Raw genomic sequence first — 26,810 nt, 5'->3', positions numbered from 1 at the left:
TTATTTTAGACTTAAAAGTCAGATGATATTAGACAAGTGCTTCCTTCACCTCACCTTTATCAGACAATTAAATCTTAATTTTATCCTTCTTCTTGACCCTTCTTGGTGTCATAGAAGGAAAAACAAAATTCAAACTTCATATTCAGATACTTCTCCACTCTAAAGCAGTAGGAAATTCCTTTCCATGCTGGAAGAGTCAGCCACTGCAGAATCATGTTTTCTTTGGAAGGTCTTTTTGTACTTCTGACATGAGCAACCACATCCCAAATTTCAACTACTGAATTCAGCCCAAAACTGAGAGGGAGAAAAGTCTGAAAATCTTATTGTTTTGTGAGGTACAGAAAACCCCAACCCCCTTGAAGTGGCCTCAAAATAATCTTGAAGAGAAAGAAAAAGGAAATATTTGTATATTGCATTCCATTGGATTAATTAAAAATCAGCTAATTACTGATATAATTAAAGGTTTTGTAACTTCATTTCACCCTGGACAATTTATAGACCCCACTGGCTTTAAGTTGTGGTTGGCATTACTGAGCCCTGAGGATTTTTAGGTTTTCACACACTGCACAGACAACCCAAGATAGTTCTAAATTTTGGGCTATGAAAAAAAAAAATCCCTCCAGTCTTGGATTACCTTTCTGCAAATAAGCAGATTTCAGAGGATAATTCTATCTCCTGTACATAATTCTCTAACTGGAAATCACTTTCCAGAACAGCGGTTCATAGTTCATTTTACTTAGACGAGCTTAGGATAAGTTTACCTCCACTTTCACTGTGACTTTTCTAAATGGATTTTGTTTTGCTGAATTATAAATTGTATGTGTCTATGCATTGTAACCCGTAATGCCTTTGAAAATCCAGCCTGGATGCTAATGATCAGGGTTTGGAATTCTCTCCAAATGTGTTTTGTTAATAATTATGTTGATGTGTGATGTTCAATACTGTGAGTACTGCAGTGTATTATTTCTTAATACTTTTGACTTTTCAGTTCAGGTAATATATAATCTGTATGTTTTTTATTTAAAACACATAGAAGAAAACGTGGATATAAAGGTTGTGTTGTGCAATAAATTATGATACTGAAAATTTGGAATTCTGGCTCATCTGGTCTGCAGCCACTGCTGTGTTTTTCCTCACCTTCTCTGGGATTTGAGTGTCCTTTGCCTGACTGCAAATGAAAATTAAGCCAGGAATCTCTGTCCTGAGCTGTTTTAATGGCACTTAGGTGTTTATTATCATTTCCTGAGCAGAGGCACTGGTGCAATGTGTGCTGAGGGGCTGGGATGGATCATTGCAATGACTGATCCCATCCTTCCCTCCCCACCCATCCCTGTGACACAGCACTGCCCCTGCTTCTGCAGTGCTCAAAAAGAACCTTTCTGCCTCTGTTCAGAAGGATTTCCCCTTTTTCTGAAGTAATTTCCTTCTGTCCGTCTGTCCGGCTGAAGCGCTCCCTGTGTCACAGTGGGATGTCCATGCTGAGGGAAAAAAAAAAAAAAAAAAAGAGATGGAAACAAGAACAAGCACACAACAATGTGGAATTGAGCACGCAAAAAGGAGTTTAAAATAGCAGAGGGTATTTTGTATTTTTATATTTCCCCAGGGCAGCTCAGGGGTGCTCGTGTGGGGCCGGGGCCGTGCCCTGGAGCCCTGCGGAGCTGCCGCGGGCTCTGGAGAAGGAAGGGAGGCTGCGGGGCAGGAACGCGCCACGCTGGGAGGGCTCCATAACAAAAAACAGAGGAGAGGAGCTGTGGGTGCGATCACAGCAGTAACCCAGCCGTGTGCCAGCCCAGCACCGGCCCGGTCCGGCCGTGTGCCAGCCCCGCTCACCCTCACAGCGCCCGGCTCTGTGCCAGCCCCGCTCACCCTCACCGCACCCGCGGCCCCCTCAGCCCCGCGGCCGCCGCTCCGCCCAGCCCGGCCCCGCTTCCTTCCGGGCTCGGTCCCGCCCCGGAGGTGCCGCCCGCCCTTCCGCCGGAGCCGAGGGAGGGCCGGAGGGGCTGAGGGAGGGCCCGAGCAGCGCCGGGGCCGTGAGGGGCTGCGGCGGCGGCAGCAGCGCAGCGGAGCGGCCGGGCCGGCCCCGCCGCCCGGGGCAGCCGGTGAGAGCCGCGGGGTGAGGGCCCGGCGGGGTCGGGGACAGCGGGGGCGGCCGCGCCCCCCGGTTATAGCTGGAACCGAGGGTCGGGGCTCGGTGTCTGCCCCCCCGAGGGGCTTCACACCGGCCCCGCTGCCGCCTTGGGCCTGGGCGAGGGGACCCTGGGCCCCGCAGGGCGGCGGCGATCGGGATAAACAAACACCGGGATAAACAAACCCCGGGATATGCGGGAACTTGGCAACCCGCCTTCCTCTTCCTAAAAGTGATTTTTATTAGATGTATATGTCCTTCGGTGGGGCTGTGCCGGTGTTACCGGGGTGCAGGTGGCGCTGGCAGCTTTGCCACCATGCCCCCCCAGCCTGTTTTCCTCATGAGCTCCTTGTGGATCAAGGAGTTCTTGGCTTTTTTTTTGTAAGTATTGCCGCTGCCCGGCTGAGGATTAAAGTCCTTTAAACTCCAGCCGGGGGAAGTTTAGAGCGTTTTGAAGGTGCTGAGCGGTGCTGCTGTGGGTGTTTGCCCTCCTCCATGTGCAGCCTCTAAAGCTAATTTTTGTTATCTCTGTATTTAATTAATTCTGTGGCTCTGTGCCTGTAGTTAACGGGGTGCAGGTGTCACTGGTAGCTTTACCAACAGTCCCCCACCCCAGCCTGTTCCCCCTGATGAGTTCCTTGCGGATCAATGAGGTTTTGGCTTTTTTCCTGTAAGTATTGTCCCTGCCTGGCTCCTCCCTGTACAGCTGAGGATCAAAGTCCTTTAAAGTGAAGCCAGGTGAAGTGTGGAAAGCACTTAAGATGCTGAGCAGCGCGTTTTGGATGATTTTTGTGGGTATTTGTCACTGCTGGTAGCACTGTGGAGCTCAGGTTGTTCCCTTGGAGCAGGGAGTGGCTCAGGAGGGTGTGAGATCCTCAGAGATGAATGATGTGCTTGAATTCCCAAAGGAATTCTCTCAGGGGTGGCTCAGTGCTGACTGAAATCCTGCTGGGATGGGCTGCTGAGAAGGTTTTACAGGCAAAATTAAATCGGTTTTTGTTTGGCTGAGTGGGGCCCAGTGCTGGGAGTTAGCAGCACTGAACAATTTAGGTGAAAAGCATTGTGGAAGGTTGTGATTTAAATCCATTATTGACTTGCCATACTTTTGTAGTTTGAGCTGATTTGAAAATACTTTTGGTTCCTCACACCAGGACTGTGGGAGCTGCACTGAGCTGCCTTTGGTTTTCCAGTTGTCCAACACTTTTGTGAGACCAGTGAGCAAAGCAGAGCAGCAGAGAAGGGTGAGCTGTTTTCCAGGAACAGGGAAACTCAGGAATTGGATGTGCTGGCCTTCTGGACACGGTTACACAAGTGGTTTTTGCAGCAGGGAGGATTAAGGAGAGAATTGTAGCTCACTGGAATGTTTTGCTGACCAAGAAAAAGCCCAGAACAACACCCAGTAGAAAGGGAGAATAGGATATAAAGCCAATTATAGCAATTCCTGGGACTGCTTTACACAACAAACAGATTATAAGCTTGAAGACAGTCCATGATTCTGGTATTTAATTTTGTTCTGTGGTGTTATTTAAGCTAGAACAGCCTTTCTCAGCTCCTTTCTTTCTTGCTGTGTAATCCCCAATTACACTTGGGGCTTTTTTTTCTCCTTATAATTAACTACTTGTGATCTAAAACTAGGCCCAGAAGTCTTGTTGGTGAAATCCTGTTAAGACGCCTCTTGTAACAAGTCAGGTATGAAGTTTATAAAACATTTTGAAGTTTTTCTCTGAGGTTTTAGGCAGTTTAATTCCCATCTGTGTCCAGGTGAGCGTGGTTGGCAGGAAGCAGTGTGTAGGAGCCTGTTGCTGAGGGGATTTTGGCAGTTTAAGCAAATCTTCTCTTTCCTGTGACCTGAACTCGCAGCGGAGCAGCACAAAGAGTTTTTAGATGTTTCCTGTGATTTCCTTAAAGCCCAGCTGTGGGTCACATGGAGCTGGTGAGACACAGCCTGGTTGGATGTCACAACCCCAACCTGTGCCCTCAGGCCTGGGCTGGCATTTGAAGGGAAATCAGAGCTCCAAGCTGAGCACAGCAGAGCTGCAGCCTTGTGGCCAGCAGGATTGTGGAGGTTTGATGGTGGCTGCAGTTTCCCTCCCAGTGCCAGCAGCAGCTCTGTGGTTTGTGCTCATCACCGGTTCTTTCCTTGGGACTGTTTTTCCTGCACTGTTTGTCCTCCAGCTGCTGGAGCTGGGATGCTGCAATTGCAAAAATTTTCAAATTGCAGTGAGCACTGCAGAGATAACAGCCAGATCTCTTGCCTAACCCCCAACTTGTCCAATGGCTTTTGTATTTTCTGTTCTGCAGCCTGAGCTCATCCTGCCCCTCCCTCTCCTTGGGAGGAAATTAGCTCATGGTTAATTACCCTGCTGCTAATTACATGTTTGGGGTTCCACCTGAATCACGACTCTCTCAGCACTTGGGTTGCTGCTCTTCAGAATTTTGGGGTGTTGGAGTCAGTGATTCTTTGCAATAAATGCATTTTAAGGGCGCTTTTCCATTGGCAAAATACAAAATACACCTTGACTCCCTCCTTCCACCCCTCAGTTTTGATGCACTTTCTAACTTCCCTTCTAAATATATTTTTAGTAATTAAAGTTGGCTTGTTCTGAGTTATAATGGAGTATTCAGGCACCAGTAAAATGTGAACCAGCAGCAGTTCCTGTAAGAATTGTGTGTTTGGAGCCTCCCTGCTTTTCTTCTTATTTTTTTCTGCTTTACAATTCCATTTCTGGGAATGGCCATTAATGCCAGGGAGTTGCAGTGAGTTCATTGGGAACACTCTTTGGGGCACTTTGATGGTTTTGAATGAGAAGAATTCAGGTTGTTCATGAAGGGTTGGAGTGGCTTTTGAAGAGCTGAATCTCATTGAATTCAGCCCAGTGAAAACACTGCTGAAGGTTTTGCTGATGATTCTGCCAAGATTTTTTTTTTTAATTTTAAAGCTTAATTTTAGGGAGGGAAGAAAAAAACCAAACCAACAACAACAAAAAACCCCAAAACAGCCACAACCCAAAGCAAAGCTGCCTGTTCCCAGTGTTTGCTGGTTTAAATACATTTAATTAAATTGTTACCAAGGCTGAAACTCATTTATAGAACTTCAATTATAGAATTAAAGCTACTCCTTTAATTTCCACTGCTAGTTTGTGGAGTTACTTAAAAACTGTTCTTCACAGCTTGTCATAATTATAAATTGACTGCAATTAGCTCCTACTGAAGGTGTTTATTGATTGATTAAGCAAGACCTTTTCTGCTCAGCTTTGAATTTGAGCTTTTCCAGCCAGCTCTCCAAAGGTGACCTCGGCAATCCAGCCCTAATAAATAGTTTATGACCAGCTGGGATCTCCTGACAATCTGCACTGCTAATAAACCTTCAGATCGCTTTGCTCCATCCCTGGCAAGGCAGGGAGGTGGAAAAGAACCAGAAAAACAGGCTGGGGGTGTTGGAGTGATAAATCCCTGCTGCTCCTGAAGCATCTTTCACCCAGAGCTGTGTCTGCAGTGCTGAAAAGAAGGTGTTACATGAGTTTAGTCTTTGATGTGTGCATTAAATTGGATTTAATTCAGATTGGAGGAGCCTTTTTTCCCCACCCATAAAAGCTGAGGATGCTGTGACTGACACCTGATTTAATACATTTAATTTGGATTTTTCTGGTTCTTTTGTAGCTTGGTCTGTGTGAAAATGAGAATTTATTATTTTGAGCTGCAAAAGGTCCTGGAGGAATGATTGCTGCTCCTTCAGTCCCCTTCATGGATCACTGGCAAAAATGGCCTTGGAGCAAAATTGGTGTTTGCTGTGCCTTAATTCTGTGTTGTCCCAGAGGTGAGACAGGGAAAGTGAAGTTGGTATTGCCCTTCTCAAAGGTGTTTGCTCAAAACAGGTCAAAAAAAAAGGAAAAAAAAAGTCTCTAAGTGTGGGTACAGCAAAAAGAAATGTTGATGGGAAGATGTATTTAAATTTTTCAGGATAAATTGCATTCAAGCCAATAGAAAGCTAATTTTGAATTAGTTGGTATTGCCCTTCTTAAAAGTGTTTGCTCTAAATGGGTGAATAAAAAGAAAACTAAATTCTCTAAGTGTGGGTACAGCCAGAAAAAAAATGTTGATAGGAAGATGTATTTGAAAGTTTTAGGATAAATTGCATTCAAGCCAATAGAAAGCTGATTTTGAATGAAACCACAGTGATTTGGTGGGGTTTTTTTTCATCATAACAAAAGTGCTGTGAGATGCTCTGAAAAATCTGGAGCAGCTCTGTCACTGGAGAGCTTTGATGTGCAGATCTGATTTAATGGGAATCTGAGGCCTCATTTCCTTCTGATTTCAGCAGAATTTGGGAAAATAAAGAATAATCTGGACATTGCCAACTGGGGACAGGGAGCGTTTTGGTGTCCCCAGCCAGCTGTGGGAGTTTTTATTTTATTTTTTTTTTTTCTTTCCAGGCTGGGATTGTCCCAGATCCATCCCTCAGGAGCACCCCCAGTGTGTCAGGTGCACTTCAAAAATCCCAAAAATGAGTTGGGCGATTCCCATTTTCCCATTTCACTGGAGAAAGGGAAACTAGAAGATTTACTTGCAAATAAGTAAAGACATTTATAAATTAATAACCAAGCCTGAGAGCCCATTGTTTTTGTGAATCTTGGAAGGGGTGTTGCTAATTAACACAGATATTAAAGAGTGGTGAGGTTCAGTCCTGGCACAGAAATGCTCAAAAGAAGACTCTGATTCTGTCCTGTGCAAACCCTCTCTCCAGCTTTTCCTTGTTCATGTTATTTTTGATCTTCTGCTATTTTATTGTACTTCTGAATTCGATTTTTGTTCATTTTAATGTGGAAAATCATTCCCTTCCTTATGTTTCCTGATTTCTCAGTGGGCAGGTGGTGTAAAGGGGTTTGGAGTTTCCTGCTCTCCAACTCCAGAAAAACAACAAATTTGGTTTTTTTCCTTTTAATTATGTTAGAAGTGAGCTTTGAAGATGCCATGAGTGAAAATAAGAGATGGAGAATGTGAGGTGTGAGTGTGCAAACCCTGGGGAGCTGATGGTGGGTAAGCAATGCTCACCTGTAGGAGTGGGAGGAAAGGGAACAGAAAAAGGGGGAGAAAAACATTTTGGACACTCTACAGTTCCAACAAAACCTTTTTATTATGTAAGATTATAATTATAAATATATAAAAATATATTATTTCTATATATAGTATATTATAATTATATACTTATTAGTATATAATAGAATTTTATAATTATATAGTTATATAATAATATATAATTATATATAATATATATTATCTAGCATATATTATAAAATATAATTATATAATTATAGTATATTATTATATCTTTTATATGTATTATATTTCATATATTATATATCATAATATAAAATAATATTATTATATTAATAATATTTATGCCACATATAGTGTTCTTATAACATAAGATTATATAACATAATCTTATGTTATAAGAATATGATATATGGCATAAATAATGTTATTATAATAATATATTATGTTGTAAATAGAAATAATCATGTGATATTTTAATATTATACATAATAAAATATAATACATAATTATGATTATATATTTATATAACACATTGTAATATTAATATATAAGAATGTTGCTATATAATATATTATGATATAATATATTATGATATAATATATATAATGCAATATATATAATATAATATAATATAATATAATATAATATAATATAATATAATATAATATATTTTTATTATATAACTATATATTATCTATTATATATTATGTATATTTAATATTATGTATATTATAATTTTAACTTTTTTAATTAAAAAAATATTTTATTATTATTTTATTATGTAAGATTTGGCAGTGATTTACTTAACCAAAAATGAATTTGAGATTTTTTTTTTCACATTTCATGTGTCAGGTGTTGGATTTGTCCTTTAATTTTCAAATTAAATCTGGAATATGGGGCTTTGAATAAAAACAGACTTCTGAATTCTTGGAATTATTGCAGTTCCAGAGTTGTAACTATAAGTTGTAATTATAAATTGAATTTCTAGAGTTGTGCTTTTGAATAAGAACAGACACCTGAATTCTTGGAATTATTGCAGTTCCAGAGTTGTAACTATATTATAGTTATTGCAGTTCCAGAGTTGTGCTTTTAAATAGGGACAGACACCTGAATTATTTGAATTATTGGAATTATTGCAGTTCTGGGGTTGTGACTCTGTTCTGGTGGGTGACAGGATTTTACTGAATAAAGGACACCTGAATTCTTGGGTTATTGCAGTTCCAGAGTTGTAACTCTAAGTTGTAATTGTATTTATTGCAGTTCCAGAGTTGTTTTTAAATAAGAACAAATACCTGAATTCTTGGAATTATTGGAATTATTGCAGTTCTGGGGTTGTGACTGTTCTGGTGAGTGACAGGATTTTACTGAATAAAGAACACCTGAATTCTTGGGATTATTGCAGTTCCAGAGTTGTAACTCTATTATAGTTATTGCAGTTCCACAGTTGTGCTTTTAAATAGGGACAAACACCTGAATTATTTGAATTATTGGATTTATTGCAGTTCTGGGGTTGTGGCTCTGTTCTAGTGAGTGCCACAATTTTACAGGGTTTTATTCCCTGACACAGATCCCTGTAACATTTCTATGAGGTTTGTGGTATGAGAATGTTTTTATTTATTGTGGTTTCCAGTGAAAGCATCGATCAGCTTCACATCAATGGCAATTAAACAATTAAACATTTGATGAATATTTACAGCATTTTTTTTCTAGGACGGGCACCTGCAATTGAGGTCTGTGACCAAAATGCTGCTGCAGCTTCTGCTTTTGGGAAATGCTCTTGAAACTGAATCAGTGAAGAGTTTCAGGCTTTTCCTTCCCCTTTGTTTTCAGAATTGTTGCTCAAGGACACGAGTGAAGCTCTGGGAATGGCCTGAGTGTGCCAATGCTGCCAAAATGCAATTCCTGCCCAGGCTGTGCAGCTGACACACTCTGAAATTCTCATTTCTGACCTCTGAGCCAGGAGCTCCCACACAATTTGCTTCCTTGAGAAATCAGCAAATGAAACCAAAAAATTTTTGTGAAAGCAAAATATTTATGCTTCTCCGTTATTTCTGTCTATGGGAATGAAGTAAAACTCTCAAATTTCTAATTTTTTTTTTCAATTTTGCTCTGCAGCAGCACAATATTCCTGTCAGGCTTTTCAGTGGGAAAGGAAAGAAATTATTCAGCTGCTCTCCCATCTATAAAAATGAGAACATGTAGCTATAAATGATGTCATTAAGAAAATGATTCCCTTAATATGCACATCTCTACAATGAAACTATTTTTAGGTTATTTTTAGCAACTCATTATTTCTTTTAAAAATAGAAAAGTGGGAGAAATCTTAATCCTTAAGTAGATAAGATGGAATATTGAATTTGTTCCCCCCTCAGAGAAAATTGTGTGTTTCCTGTTACTTTGCTCAAAATAACTTGATTACATTAATGGGAAATGTTAAACATGATCAGTCTTCTTAAAGGGAGCTTGGAAGAAAAGAGCTGGAATTTCCTGGAGTAGAGAACTCTGTGACATTTGTGCATATTCCATCTTTTGCTGGATGATCCAGAAAAGAGTTTGGGGGTGGAATTTCAGGGGAACAGAAGAAAACTCGGAGTCATTGCCTGATGTTCTTCAGTTTGAGAAAATCCCTTTTTCCTCTTGCTTTCCCTACATGGCAGGAAGGAAAAAGGGGCTGCATTTACTGGGCAAAACCTTGCTGTGCCAATTCTGCTATTTCCCTATTTGCCAATAATGCAAAAAAAAAAAAAAAAAATCAAGATTTTAAGATGTACACCTTCACCTTTTGGGGCCGGAGTCCCTGAAGCCTCCCCAGAGTGGCTCTGTGCAGGCAGAATGCATTCTGTTCATTCATTCATTCACACAGTGCTGTCTGAATTCACACATTCATTCTGTCTGCTCCCTTTGCTGCTTTTTTGCAACTTTTTCTTTTTTTTTTTCCCCATTGCTTTGTGTGTTGGCTCTGAGAGCAAGGTGCTGGTGAGAGCAGAGCCTGGGGCTCTGGGACTGTCACTGCAAAGGTGTGCCTTGGCAGTTTGTCCCCTGGCTGTGGGACTTTTTCTGGACCATTTTCTAGACCTGTGTGAGGGTCACAGCCCTAAAAGATGTGCCTTTGTCCCCTGGTTGTGGGACTGTCACTGGTTCCCTGGGGCACACCCTGGACCTGTGTGAGGGTCACAGCCCTACAAAGATGTGCCTGTGTCAATTTGTGCCCTGCCTGTGGGACTGTCACTGCTTCCCTGGTCCATTTTCTGGAGCTGTGTGAGGGTCACAGCCCTTCAGAGAGTGTCTGGGGCCTTTGTCCCCTGCCTGTGGGGCTGTCACTGCCAAGGTGTGCCTCTGTCAGTTTGTCCCCTGGCTGTGGGACTTTTTCTGGAGCTGTGTGAGGGTCACAAACCTAAAAGTGTGCCTTGGCAATTTGTGCCCTGGCTGTGGGACTGTCACTGCTTCCCTGGTCCATTTTCTAGTCCTGTGTGAGGGTCACAGCCCTTCAAAGAGTGTCTGGGGCCTTTGTCCCCTGCCTGTGGGACTGTCTCTGCAAAGATGTGCCTTGGCAATTTGTCCCCTGCCTGTGGAACTTTTTCTGGACCATTTTCTAGACCTGTGTGAGGGTCACAGCCCTAAAAGATGTGCCTTGGCAATTTGTCCCCTGGCTGTGGGACTGTCACTGGTTCACTGGTCCATTTTCTGGTCCTGTGTGAGGGTCACAGCCCTTCAGAGAGTGTCTGAGGCCTTTGTCCCCTGGCTGTGGGACTGGCACTGCCAAGGTGTGCCTCTGTCAGTTTGTCCCCTGGCTGTGGGACTTTTTCTGGACCTGTGTGAGGGTCACAGCCCTAAAAGATGTGCCTTTGTCCCCTGGCTGTGGGGCTGTCACTGGTTCCCTGGGGCACTCTTTGGACCTGTGTGAGGGTCACAGCCCTACAAAGGTGTGCCTTTGGCAATTTGTGCCCTGGCTGTGGGACTGTCAGTTCTGCCCTGAGCCATTTTCTGGAGCTGTGTGAGGGTCACAGCCCTTCAGAGAGTGTCTGGGGCCTTTGTCCTCTGGCTGTGGGACTGGCACTGCAAAGATGTGCCTTGGGAATTTGTCCCCTGCCTGTGGGACTGTCACTGGTTTCCTGGTCCATTTTCTGGTCCTGTGTGAGGGTCACAGCCCTTCAGAGAGTGTCTGGGGCCTTTGTCCCCTGGCTGTGGGACTGTCACTGGTTCCCTGGGGCACACCCTGGACCTGTGTGAGGGTCCCAGCCCTACAGAGCTGTCCCCTTTGTCCCCTGGCTTTGGGGCTCCTGGTTATGTAACCGTGCCCTCCCTCCCCTCGTTCCGTTGCTATGGAGCTGTTCAATAATTCAAGCAGGTGACTCCTTTCTGAAGGCAAACCCCTCAGAAGCAATGATTTCCTGCAGGCTGCTCTGGGGTTTGTCATTTTAACCCTTCTCCTCTTCCTCAGGAGGAAGATGAACCTGAAGTCGGAGCGCAGGGGGATCCACGTGGATCAGTCGGAGCTGCTGTGCAAGAAGGGCTGTGGCTACTATGGCAACCCTGCCTGGCAGGGCTTCTGCTCCAAGTGCTGGAGAGAGGAATACCACAAGGCCAGGCAGAAGCAGATCCAAGAGGATTGGGAGCTGGCAGAGCGGTAAAGAACCTTCTTTTCTTCCTTCAGGGTCGCTCCTCCAAATCCTGTTCCTGCCTCCTCTTTCCCAGTCCTTTTTGCTCAGGTTCATCACAAATTCCCCAGTTGGACCTTTCCTTCCTTTTGATGCAAAGATGATGGATGTTCTCTTCCTTCAGGGTCACTCCTCCAAATCCTGTTCCTGCCTCCTCTTTCCCAGTCCTGTTTCTAGCTCAGGTTCATCACAAATTCCCCAATTTGACCTTTCCTTCCCTTTGATGCAAAGATGGATGTTCAGGACATTCTGGTGTAAGAGGTTTGAAAAGGAAATCTGAGAAGGAACAAATCTAAACAGAGCCCAACCTGCCAATGAAGACTTTGACCTAATTTTCATGTGCAAATCTGTTTTTCTATCAGCAGTTAGACAATTTTGATTCAATACCCTCTGGAGATGGCAATTATTTCTTTCCAGCACCATGGTTTTACATTCCAACTGCTGGTTAAAAACTGATTTTAGTCTTGTCTGTGGTCTTTCTTTTAAGCCCAAGAACATCAAAGCTTTTTTTTTTCATTGTCCAATCGCTTATTTTCTGCAAGCCAATCTAGTTTTCCTCATGTGATAAATGCTTGACCCTGAAAATGGAAGAGGTGTTTTCACAGAGGTCATGTCATTGTTTTCCTCTGCTATAAATGTATTACACAGTTAATAAAAACTTTATTTTTAGGGCAGATAGTTATGCTGCCAGTCTTGGATCATCTCTGAAGCAAAGTGGGGTGTTTAAGGAATTATTTAGTGAGTAGCTGGGAGATGCTGAAGGCACAGATAAGCTGGGATTGATTGTTGCAGTGAGCCTGATAAAATCCAATTCCTGCCTCAAGAGATGGCAGATCCCAGACTATTATGGATGGTCCATGCTGAGCTGGAGGGATGTTTAAAGAATTGCTCAGCTCCCAGCATCCTGTGGGGTGACAGAATGTGACCTGATTGAATCCTCCTGCACAGGGGGAAAAAAGGGTGCAGGGTTGGTGACTTTGCTCTCCCCTACTTTAGATTAAAAACTTGCTCTTTCAAACTTTGCCTCATCCATTCAAGCAGATATTTACCACCAAAGCAGATTGTGACAGCAATGATCTATTCCCAACATATTCCTGAGATTAGGACAGGGTATTTTGCTTTTGTCAGATGGGGAAGGACTGCCTGAGGCAACAGGTTGGGGAACTCAGTGTGAGGCAGGGAGGAAGGGAATGAATCTGCTGCTGGAAACGAATCTGCTGGAAATTAATCTGCTGCTGGAAATGAATCTGCTGAATGAATCTGCTGCTGGAAATGAATCTGCTGCTAGAAATGAATCTGCTGCTGGAAATGAATCTGCTGAATGAATCTGCTGCTGGGAATGAATCTGCTGCTGGAAATGAATCTGCTGCTGGGAATGAATCTGCTGCTGGAAATGAATTTCCTGCTGGAAATCCCCCCTGTGCCTTTGGGTAACTCAGAGTGTGACACCAGGGGAAGGTGACCATGCTTAAACCTCAATTTTCTCTCTTTGCCCCTCTCTGTTTAACCCTGAGCTTTCCTCACTTCTCCCTCTGCAGCATGGAAATGGGGGTGTCCTGCAGTGAAGGGAGATAGGCAGAGGGGAGAATTAAAATGTAAAATGAGGAATTAATGATTGCACAGGAAATCAGCTCCTTTGCCGTGTTTCTAAGCCCTTAAACCAGACTGTGGTGGTTTGCAGGAATCCCAGGATGAGGGAAGAGATGAGAATGTTGACTCCATGTTTCAGAAAGCTGATTTATTATTTTATGATGTATATTATATTAAAAGAAAATGATATATTAAAACTAAACTAAAAAAAGAGAGAATTTCATCAGAAGGTTAGAAAGGAAGGAAAGGAATGATAATAAAATCTTGTGACTGACCAAAGAGTCTGAGACAGCTGGACTGAGATTGGCCATTAATTAAAAACAACCACATGAGACCAATCAAAGATTCACCTATTGCATTCCACAGCAGCAGATAACCATTGCTTACATTTTGTTTCTGAAGCCTCTCAGGAGAAAAGATCCCAACAAAAGGATTTTTTGTAAATGTGTTTGTGACACCAGACCTGTGTTTCCCCCCTGCAGGCTCCAGCGTGAGGAGGAGGAAGCCTATGCCAGCAGCCAGAGCAGCCAGGGGGCACAGTCCCTGACCTTCTCCAAGTTTGAGGAGAAGAAAACCAATGAGAAAACAAGAAAGGTCACCACTGTGAAGAAGTTCTTCACTGCTTCCTCCAGAGCAGGAGCTAAGAAGGGTAACTCTCCTTTGCTTTTCATGCTTCTGTGTATTTTAAAGTGAAAGGTTTTTGGCAGATGTGTTGTTCTAAAAGGCAGATTAATGCTCTGTGCTTTGACTTTTAAATGTTGGAATAGTGATGCTTCTGGAGAGTGATTGCTACTGAAAACACAGAAAAATGTGTGTGATGGCAAGCAATCTGTTAAACAGAGCCAAACCTGTGTTTCTGTGTGATTTTACCACTGAGCAGCAGAACTGTGTTCCTGGTGCTGGCACTGCTGAGGGGAAGTTCCTCTGGCACACATTGCAGAGGAATTCCTGACTCAGCCGTGGTGTCACAGCAGGATTTAGGGCTGCAAGGGGAATTCCTCCTGCAGAGACAGAGCAGCAGAGAAGGTGCTGCCTGTCAGTCACCCCACCCTGCTGTGTGTGACAGGAATATCACACTCACAGTGAGGAGATGGCAGCTGGTGCTGCCAGAGTGCCCCAGTTTGGCAGGAGAATGGGATGTGTGAGCAGGGTGCCCTGAGCTGCAGATAAAAGTGAGGCTGGCAGTGTTTGTGTGGGCTGGCAGTATCAGGTTTGTGGCTGGCTGGGTGTTTGTTCCTCACAATGTGTTACAAGCAGGAATGATGAATGGCACTGCTGGCTCGGCATAGCAAAGCTCACACAGGCAGAAGCTGGGAGATGCTGGGCTCTGGAGGAGGAATTCCAGAAGGAAAAGCAGCATTAATCTGTCTTAACCTTAGAGACAATGCATTTCCTTAATTTGAAATTCAGCATTTGTCTGGTTAGAGTTGTCCTGGTGCATGACAGCAGCTGCTACACAAGGCATTCATTCACCTGCATTAAACCTTTTTTTTTTTTTAAGTGTTCATTTTTCTCACTTTCCATCTTTTCTTTTTTTATCCCTTCACCACCTGTCCTGCCATGCTCCTGCTCGTGGTGCCCTGCTTGCTTTGGCCTTTTTATTTCAGCAGCTGAAGAGAAAACCCCTAAGCAAGGACAGCTGGGGAGGGAGAGAAATGCTGATAACATTCTCAGGGATTTGAAGGAGATTTTTACTCCCTCCTGGGAACTGGCTTCCCCTTCTGAAGGTAATGCAGCACAGCCTGGGCGAGCTGTCTGCCTGCTTTTAGTGAGCTTGGCTCTCAGTTGGGCTTTGCTAAACACAAACTAGGGTTGTGCCAGTTGTAACTCGTGCTCTCCAACATGAAGATGGCAAAAAAAAGGCAAGTCCAGCATCCTGAGGTGCTGTTGAATCTCTAAACTAACCTTTGCTTTTTAGAAGGGAGCCACAAGTGTAAAGCTGAAGCTTCTTTGAGCTCCACTTCAGGATAAAAAATCAACAAAATAAGAATTTTGTAAGAATTAGCTGGATCTTGTGCTGCTTTGTGTTTTTATTAAAAAAAAAAATTCAGGTTGCTGTCACAAATCTGATTATTGTGAGTTGAAACCACTTCAAGAACTTTGCCATTCTCAAAACATCTCCAGATATTTGTTATATAAACCAAGAAGAAAATGTCCCATCAAGAGGAAACACTGATTTCACTTAGGACACCAAACAGCTTTAAGAGCTTTTAGAGCTCCTCCTCCATGATTGTTTGCAATCCTGACTCGTTCTGCTGGCTGCAGAAAAGTGCAGTGTTTGTTAATGATTGCAGGCAGGTGATGCAGGGCTGTGTGTGACAGAGCTGGGGACAATCCCTGTCCCACATCCGAGCTTGGACTCCGTGGCACAACCATAGTGATCCTGGAGTGCTCCTGGCCTGCTGTGACAAGTGGCTTTCCTCTAGAAAGACTGAAATATTAATGATGTTTATTTTTGTGAAGCTGATCCTTCCTTCACTCTTCCCATGCTTGCTCCTGGCATTTTGGCATTTTCCTCTCTTTAACTTGTTGGAATTTCTTGGCTGTGATCAGCTTCTTTTTAGTTGGATTGAATTCTCTGAGAACACAGGACAAACCTGAGGATATTTTATTGCTGGAGGTTCATTTGTTCCTGCAGCACTTGATAATCAGTACAGATTAATTTTCCTTAAAACAGGATTTCAGCTCAGAGATTAGGAATCTGCAGCTACAATAATTCTTGGTGTAACTCATTAAAAGACAGTTCATTCTAATTAACATTCACTTTTTAATACTTAATATTAATCTGCCTCAGTTGACTACATATATCTATAACTAAACAGCAATCTAGTTTGAATTTGTGACTGAAAAAATAATATTCACATTCCTTAAGGTCCTACAGTAAAATGAGGCTCATTATTTTTATAAAAGAGTGAATTCATTGTTGAAGTAAGTAAATAAACCTTCAGCTGTGCTGTGAAATGAGATCAGTGATTAATCATGGAAGAAATGGCTGATAATTCTGCCCTTTTTTTGGTTTATTATTTCCAAATAAGCTTTGTGCTTATCTAATGACAGATTTAATTAATGGCCACCCTTCAGCTGGAATCCTGTGGAGGATTTGGGGTGCATGGAGTGAATTGTAAAGGCAATGGAAGGAAATCCCCTGTGGAAAATGTCCCTGAGTAGAAAGGAGTTGGGTTTGCACTCTCTGTCTCAATTGCTGCAGTTGGAATTTCAATATTTGCATGACCTCTCCTGCTCTGGGCCCTGAAATAGCAGAGGTGCTCTGGTGCTGCCTGCCCAGGGCACTCCCTGTGCTGAGGGCTCTGCTCAGAGTTTGGAGCTCTGGGTGACACAACTGTGGATTTTCTGCAGTGCTTGAACTCTTCAGAAACACAGAACAACCCAAAAAACCCCACTGAGCTCCCTCAAATCCAAATCAAACCAACTTCAACACATCCATCCCATTTCTTTCTTTCCCCTTTGGGTTGTGCATGATTGTTGGAAGCAGCATTTCTGTGCATGTGAGGTGGTTTCAGGTTTAAGCCCTGTTGGTGTGTGCTGACCATGAATATTTTCATGTTTTCTGTCTCTCTGCTTGCCTCTCACCACGTTCATTTCCACCACCTCTGTTCAATCCCTCCATTTCCAACAGCGCTGGCTGGCAAGCTGAAAGGTGGGTGAAGGTACTGCAGCAGCACAGGGAGCTTGGAACTTGGAAAATCAGATTATTTTGGGGCAAAATGCATTATTATTATTATTATTATTGTTGTTGTTGTTATCATTATTATTATTGTTATTATTATCATCATCATTATCATTGTTGTCATTATCATTATTGTCATTATCATTATTGTCATTATCATTATTGTCATTATTATTGTCATTATCATTATAATTATTGCCATTACTATTGCCATTACTAACTATTGCCATTACTAACTAACTATTGCCATTACTAACTAACTATTGCCATTACTAACTAACTATTGCCATTACTAACTAACTATTGCCATTACTAACTATTGCCATTACTAACTATTGCCATTACTAACTAACTATTGCCATTACTAACTAACTATTGCCATTACTAACTAACTATTGCCATTACTAACTAACTATTGCCATTACTAACTATTGCCATTACTAACTATTGCCATTACTAACTATTGCCATTACTTACTAACTATTGCCATTACTAACTAACTATTGCCATTACTAACTATTGCCATTACTATTGCCATTATCATTATAATTATTGCCATTATCATTATAATTATTGCCATTATCATTATAATTATTGCCATTATCATTATAATTATTGCCATTACCATTGCCATTACCATTATAATTATTGCCATTACCATTGCCATTACCATTGCCATTACCATTGCCATTACCATTGCCATTACCATTACCATTGCCATTACCATTGCCATTACCATTGCCATTACCATTGCCATTACCATTGCCATTACCATTGCCATTACCATTGCCATTACCATTGCCATTACCATTGCCATTACCATTGCCATTACCATTGCCATTACCATTGCCATTACCATTGCCATTACCATTGCCATTACCATTGCCATTACCATTGCCATTACCATTGCCATTACCATTGCCATTACCATTATAATTATTGCCATTATCATTATAATTATTGCCATTACCATTGCCATTACCATTGCCATTACCATTGCCATTACCATTGCCATTACCATTGCCATTACCATTGCCATTACCATTGCCATTACCATTGCCATTACCATTGCCATTACCATTGCCATTATCATTATAATTATTGCCATTACTATTGCCATTACTATTGCCGTTATCATTATAATTATTACCATTATCATTATAATTATTGCCATTACCATTGCCATTACCATTATAATTATTGCCATTACCATTGCCATTACCATTGCCATTATCATTATAATTATTGCCATTATCATTATAATTATTGCCATTATCATTATAATTATTGCCATTATCATTATAATTATTGCCATTGCCATTACCATTGCCATTATCATTATAATTATTGCCATTACCATTGCCATTACCATTGCCATTACTATTGCCATTATCATTATAATTATTGCCATTACTATTGCCATTACTATTGCCATTATCATTATAATTATTACCATTATCATTATAATTATTGCCATTACCATTGCCATTACCATTATAATTATTGCCATTACCATTGCCATTACCATTGCCATTACCATTATAATTATTGCCATTGCCATTACCATTGCCATTATCATTATAATTATTGCCATTACCATTGCCATTTCCATTGCCATTATCATTATAATTATTGCCATTACCATTGCCATTACTTACTATTGCCATTATTAACTACTGCCATTACTTACTCTTGCCATTACTAACTATTGCCATTACTTACTATTGCCATTACTTACTATTGCCATTACTAACTATTGCCATTACTAACTATTGCCATTATCATTATAATTATTGCCATTACTATTGCCATTTTCGTTATAATTATTGCCATTATCATTATAATTATTGCCATTATCATTATAATTATTGCCATTACCATTATAATTTTTGCCATTACCATTGCCATTACCATTGCCATTACCATTGCCATTATCATTATAATATTGCCATTACCATTGCCATTACCATTGCCATTATCATTATAATATTGCCATTACCATTGCCATTACCATTGCCATTACCCTTGCCATTACCCTTGCCATTACCCTTGCCATTACCCTTGCCATTACCCTTGCCATTACCCTTGCCATTACCATTGCCATTATCATTATAATTATTGCCATTACCATTGCCATTACTATTGCCATTATCATTATAATTATTGCCATTACCATTGCCATTACCCTTGCCATTACCATTGCCATTATCATTATAATTATTGCCATTACCATTGCCATTACTATTGCCATTATCATTATAATTATTGCCATTACCATTGCCATTACCCTTGCCATTACCATTGCCATTATCATTATAATTATTGCCATTACCATTGCCATTACTATTGCCATTATCATTATAATTATTGCCATTACCATTGCCATTACTATTGCCATTATCATTATAATTATTGCCATTACCATTGCCATTACCATTGCCATTACCATTGCCATTACCATTGCCATTACCATTGCCATTATCATTATAATTATTGCCATTATCATTATAATTATTGCATTATCATTATAATTATTGCCCTTACCATTGCCATTACCGTTATAATTATTGCCATTACCATTGCCATTACCATTGCCATTACCATTGCCATTACCATTGCCATTACCATTGCCATTACTTACTATTGCCATTACTTACTATTGCCATTACTTACTATTGCCATTACTGACTATTGCCATTACCATTGCCATTACCATTGCCATTACCATTGCCATTACTAACCACTGCCATTACCATTGCCATTACCATTGCCACTACCATTGCCATTACTATTGCCATTACTATTGCCATTACCATTGCCATTACCATTGCCATTATCATTATAATTATTGCCATTGCCTTTGCCATTACCATTGCCATTACCATTGCCATTGCCTTTGCCATTACCATTGCCATTACCATTGCCATTACCATTGCCATTACCATTGCCATTACCATTGCCATTACTATTGCCATTATCATTATAATTATTGCCATTACCATTGCCATTACCATTGCCATTACCATTGCCATTACTATTGCCATTATCATTATAATTATTGCCATTACCATTGCCATTACCATTGCCATTACCATTGCCATTACTAACCATTGCCATTACCAATGCCATTACCTTTGCCATTACTAACTATTGCCATTACTAACTATTGCCGTTACTAACTATTGCCGTTACTAACTATTGCCGTTACTTACTATTGCCATTACTAACTATTGCCATTACTTACTATTGCCATTACTAACTATTGCCGTTACTAACTATTGCCGTTACTAACTATTGCCGTTACTTACTATTGCCATTACTAACTATTGCCATTACTTACTATTGCCATTACTAACTATTGCCATTACTAACTATTGCCATTACTTACTATTGCCATTACTTACTATTGCCATTACTAACTATTCCCATTTCTTACTATTGCCATTACTAACTATTGCCATTACTAACTATTGCCATTACTAACTATTGCCATTACTTACTATTGCCATTACTAACTATTGCCATTACTAACTATTGCCATTACTAACTATTGCCATTACTAACTATTGCCATTACTTACTATTGCCATTACTTACTATTGCCATTACTAACTATTGCCATTACTAACTATTGCCATTACTAACTATTGCCATTACTATTGCCGTTACTTACTATTGCCGTTACTAACTATTGCCGTTACTAACTATTGCCGTTACTAACTATTGCCGTTACTTACTATTGCCGTTACTTACTATTGCCATTACTAACTATTGCCATTACTAACTATTGCCATTACTAACTATTGCCATTACTTACTATTGCCATTACTAAATATTGCCATTACTAACTATTGCCATTACTAACTATTGCCATTACTAACTATTGCCATTATCATTATAATTATTGCCATTACTATTGCCATTTTCGTTATAATTATTGCCATTATCATTATAATTATTGCCATTATCATTATAATTATTGCCATTACCATTGCCATTACCATTATAATTTTTGCCATTACCATTGCCATTACCATTGCCATTATCATTATAATATTGCCATTGCCATTACCATTGCCATTACCATTGCCATTACCATTGCCATTACCATTGCCATTATCATTATAATTATTGCCATTATCATTATAATTTTTGCCATTATCATTATAATTATTGCCCTTACCATTGCCATTACCGTTATAATTATTGCCATTACCATTGCCATTACCATTGCCATTACCATTGCCATTACCATTGCCATTACCATTGCCATTACCATTGCCATTACTTACTATTGCCATTACTTACTATTGCCATTACTTACTATTGCCATTACTAACTATTGCCATTACTTACTATTGCCATTACTGACTATTGCCATTACTAACTATTGCCATTACTTACTATTGCCATTACTGACTATTGCCATTACTAACTATTGCCATTACTAACTATTGCCATTACTGACTATTGCCATTACTGACTATTGCCATTACTAACTATTGCCATTACTAACTATTGCCATTACTAACTATTGCCATTACTAACTATTGCCATTACTAACTATTGCCATTACTAACTATTGCCATTACTAACTATTGCCATTATCATTATAATTATTGCCATTACCATTGCCATTACCATTGCCATTATCATTATAATATTGCCATTGCCATTGCCATTACCATTGCCATTACCATTGCCATTACCATTGCCATTACCCTTGCCATTACCCTTGCCATTACCATTGCCATTATCATTATAATTATTGCCATTACCATTGCCATTATCATTATAATTATTGCCATTATCATTATAATTATTGCCATTATCATTATAATTATTGCCATTACCATTGCCATTACCATTGCCATTACCATTGCCATTATCATTATAATTATTGCCATTATCATTATAATTATTGCCCTTACCATTGCCATTACCGTTATAATTATTGCCATTACCATTGCCATTACCATTGCCATTACCATTGCCATTACCATTGCCATTACCATTGCCATTACTTACTATTGCCATTACTTACTATTGCCATTACTTACTATTGCCATTACTTACTATTGCCATTACTTACTATTGCCATTACTTACTATTGCCATTACTTACTATTGCCATTACTTACTATTGCCATTACTGACTATTGCCATTACCATTGCCATTACCATTGCCATTACTAACCACTGCCATTACTATTGCCATTACTATTGCCATTACCATTGCCATTATCATTATAATTATTGCCATTGCCTTTGCCATTACCATTGCCATTACCATTGCCATTACTATTGCCATTATCATTATAATTATTGCCATTGCCATTTCCATTGCCATTATCATTATAATTATTGCCATTACCATTGCCATTACCTTTGCCATTACTAACTATTGCCATTACCATTGCCATTACTTACTATTGCCATTATTAACTATTGCCATTACTTACTCTTGCCATTACTAACTATTGCCATTACTTACTATTGCCATTACTAACTATTGCCATTACTAACTATTGCCATTACTAACTATTGCCATTACTACCTATTGCCATTACTTACTATTGCCATTACTAACTATTGCCATTACTTACTATTGCCATTACTAACTATTGCCATTACTTACTATTGCCATTACTAACTATTGCCATTACTTACTATTGCCATTACTAACTATTGCCGTTACTAACTATTGCCATTACTAACTATTGCCATTACTTACTATTGCCATTACTAACTATTGCCATTACTTACTATTGCCATTACTAACTATTGCCATTACTTACTATTGCCATTACTAACTATTGCCATTACTTCCTATTGCCATTACTTACTATTGCCATTACTAACTATTGCCATTACTAACTATTGCCGTTACTAACTATTGCCGTTACTAACTATTGCCATTATCATTGTAATTATTGCCATTACTATTGCCATTTTCATTATAATTATTGCCATTATCATTATAATTATTGCCATTATCATTATAATTATTGCCATTACCATTGCCATTATCATTATAATATTGCCATTGCCGTTACCTTTGCCATTACCCTTGCCATTACCATTGCCATTATCATTATAATTATTGCCATTACCATTGCTATTAGTATTGCCATTATCATTATAATTATTGCCATTATCATTATAATTATTGCCATTACCATTGCCATTACCATTGCCATTACTATTGCCATTATCATTATAATTATTGCCATTTTCATTATAATTATTGCCATTATCATTATAATTATTGCCCTTACCATTGCCATTACCGTTATAATTATTGCCATTACCATTGCCATTACCATTGCCATTATCATTGCCATTAGCATTGCCATTACTTACTATTGCCATTACTTACTATTGCCATTACTTACTATTGCCATTACTTACTATTGCCATTACTTACTATTGCCATTACTTACTATTGCCATTACTGACTATTGCCATTACTGACTATTGCCATTACTGACTATTGCCATTACTTACTATTGCCATTACTGACTATTGCCATTACTGACTATTGCCATTACTGACTATTGCCATTACTGGCTATTGCCATTACTGGCTATTGCCATTACCATTGCCATTACCATTGCCATTACCATTGCCATTACTAACCAGTGCCATTACCATTGCCATTACTAACCAGTGCCATTACCATTGCCATTACCATTGCCATTACCATTGCCATTACCATTGCCATTACTATTGCCATTACCATTATAATTATTGTCATTACCATTGCCATTACCATTGCCATTATCATTATAATTATTGCCATTGCCTTTGCCATTACCATTGCCATTACCATTGCCATTGCCTTTGCCATTACCATTTCCATTACCATTGCCATTACCATTGCCATTACCATTGCCATTACCATTGCCATTACCATTGCCATTACTATTGCCATTATCATTATAATTATTGCCATTACCATTGCCATTACCATTGCCATTACTAACCATTGCCATTACCAATGCCATTACCTTTGCCATTACTTACTATTGCCATTACTAACTATTGCCATTACTAACTATTGCCATTACTAACTATTGCCATTACTTACTATTGCCATTACTAACTATTGCCATTACTTACTATTGCCGTTACTTACTATTGCCATTACTTACTATTGCCATTACTAACTATTGCCATTACTAACTATAGCAATTACTAACTATTGCCATTATCATTATAATTATTGCCATTACTATTGCCATTTTCGTTATAATTATTGCCATTATCATTATAATTATTGCCATTATCATTATAATTATTGCCATTACCATTGCCATTATCATTATAATATTGCCATTGCCATTACCATTGCCATTACCATTGCCATTACCATTGCCATTACCATTGCCATTACCATTGCCATTACCATTGCCATTACCATTGCCATTATCATTATAATTATTGCCATTACCATTGCCATTACTATTGCCATTATCATTATAATTATTGCCATTATCATTATAATTATTGCCATTACCATTGCCATTACCATTGCCATTACCATTGCCATTATCATTATAATTATTGCCATTATCATTATAATTATTGCCATTATCATTATAATTATTGCCCTTACCATTGCCATTACCGTTATAATTATTGCCATTACCATTGCCATTACCATTGCCATTACTTACTGTTGCCATTACTTACTATTGCCATTACTTACTATTGCCATTACTTACTATTGCCATTACTTACTATTGCCATTACTGACTATTGCCATTACCATTGCCATTACCATTGCCATTACTAACCACTGCCATTACCATTGCCATTACCATTGCCATTACCATTGCCATTACCATTGCCATTACCATTGCCATTACCATTGCCATTACTATTGCCATTACCATTATAATTATAGCCATTACCATTGCCATTACTATTGCCATTACCATTATAATTATTGCCATTACCATTGCCATTACCATTGCCATTACCATTGCCATTACTAACCATTGCCATTACCAATGCCATTACCTTTGCCATTACTTACTATTGCCATTACTAACTATTGCCATTACTAACTATTGCCATTACTAACTATTGCCATTACTTACTATTGCCATTACTAACTATTGCCATTACTTACTATTGCCATTACTTACTATTGCCATTACTTACTATTGCCATTACTAACTATTGCCATTACTAACTATAGCAATTACTAACTATTGCCATTATCATTATAATTATTGCCATTACTATTGCCATTTTCGTTATAATTATTGCCATTATCATTATAATTATTGCCATTATCATTATAATTATTGCCATTACCATTGCCATTATCATTATAATATTGCCATTGCCATTACCATTGCCATTACCATTGCCATTACCATTGCCATTACCATTGCCATTACCATTGCCATTACCATTGCCATTACCCTTGCCATTACCATTGCCATTATCATTATAATTATTGCCATTACCATTGCCATTACTATTGCCATTATCATTATAATTATTGCCATTATCATTATAATTATTGCCATTACCATTGCCATTACCATTGCCATTACCATTGCCATTATCATTATAATTATTGCCATTATCATTATAATTATTGCCATTATCATTATAATTATTGCCCTTACCATTGCCATTACCGTTATAATTATTGCCATTACCATTGCCATTACCATTGCCATTACTTACTGTTGCCATTACTTACTATTGCCATTACTTACTATTGCCATTACTTACTATTGCCATTACTTACTATTGCCATTACTGACTATTGCCATTACCATTGCCATTACCATTGCCATTACTAACCACTGCCATTACCATTGCCATTACCATTGCCATTACCATTGCCATTACCATTGCCATTACCATTGCCATTACTATTGCCATTACTATTGCCATTACCATTATAATTATAGCCATTACCATTGCCATTACTATTGCCATTACCATTATAATTATTGCCATTACCATTGCCATTACCATTGCCATTACCATTGCCATTACTAACCATTGCCATTACCAATGCCATTACCTTTGCCATTACTTACTATTGCCATTACGAACTATTGCCATTACGAACTATTGCCATTACTAACTATTGCCATTACTAACTATTGCCATTACTAAATATTGCCATTACTAACTATTGCCGTTACTAACTAACTATTGCCGTTACTAACTAACTATTGCCGTTACAAACTAACTATTGCCGTTACAAACTAACTATTGCCGTTACAAACTAACTATTGCCGTTACAAACTAACTATTGCCATTACAAACTAAATATTGTCATTGCAAACTAACTATTGCCATTACTAACTATTGCCATTACTATTGCCATTACTATTGCCATTACTATTGCCATTATTATTGCCATTACCATTATAATTATTGCCATTACCATTGCTATTACCATTGCTATTACCATTGCCATTACCATTGCCATTACCATTGCCATTATCATTATAATTATTGCCATTACCATTGCCATTACCGTTATAATTATTGCCATTACCATTGCCATTACTAACCATTGCCATTACTAACCATTGCCATTACTAACCATTGCCATTACTAACCATTGCCATTACTAACCATTGCCATTACCATTGCCATTACCATTGCCATTACTATTGCCATTACTAACTATTGCCATTTCTAAATAACTATTGC

At 39.4% G+C, this 26,810-nt stretch overlaps 1 protein-coding gene and 1 long non-coding RNA gene across 5 annotated transcripts in view; one reads left to right on the top strand and one right to left on the bottom strand.

Moving 5' to 3' along the window:
- Positions 1-66: 66 nt before the first annotated feature.
- On the bottom strand, positions 67-1,937 carry LOC141731427 (uncharacterized). Its single transcript, XR_012583531.1, has 2 exons — positions 1,867-1,937; positions 67-1,478 (listed from the first exon to the last, which is right to left on the bottom strand). It is a non-coding gene; the product is annotated as an uncharacterized LOC141731427 (long non-coding RNA).
- Positions 1,938-1,959: 22 nt separating this feature from the next.
- Positions 1,960-26,810, top strand: part of RABGEF1 (RAB guanine nucleotide exchange factor 1) — a 39,204-nt gene continuing 14,353 nt past the window's right edge. Inside the window, exons 1-5 of one of the 4 annotated variants that reach the window (XM_074557196.1) lie at positions 1,960-2,099; positions 11,625-11,810; positions 13,914-14,080; positions 15,042-15,158; positions 17,069-17,089. In XM_074557196.1, coding sequence (XP_074413297.1) covers positions 11,632-11,810; positions 13,914-14,080; positions 15,042-15,158; positions 17,069-17,089 — 484 coding nt within the window. In that variant the 5' untranslated portion in view covers positions 1,960-2,099; positions 11,625-11,631. Of the gene's footprint in view, positions 2,100-11,624; positions 11,811-13,913; positions 14,081-15,038; positions 15,159-17,068; positions 17,090-26,810 lie in introns of all 4 variants that reach the window. The other 3 variants (XM_074557195.1, XM_074557197.1, XM_074557198.1) reach the window with 3 other exon arrangements.

Source organism: Zonotrichia albicollis, chromosome 22, assembly GCF_047830755.1.
Source record: "Zonotrichia albicollis isolate bZonAlb1 chromosome 22, bZonAlb1.hap1, whole genome shotgun sequence".
NCBI lineage: Eukaryota > Metazoa > Chordata > Aves > Passeriformes > Passerellidae > Zonotrichia > Zonotrichia albicollis.
Note: the sequence above shows the minus strand (reverse complement) of the source record. Positions and strands in the feature narration are given on the sequence as shown.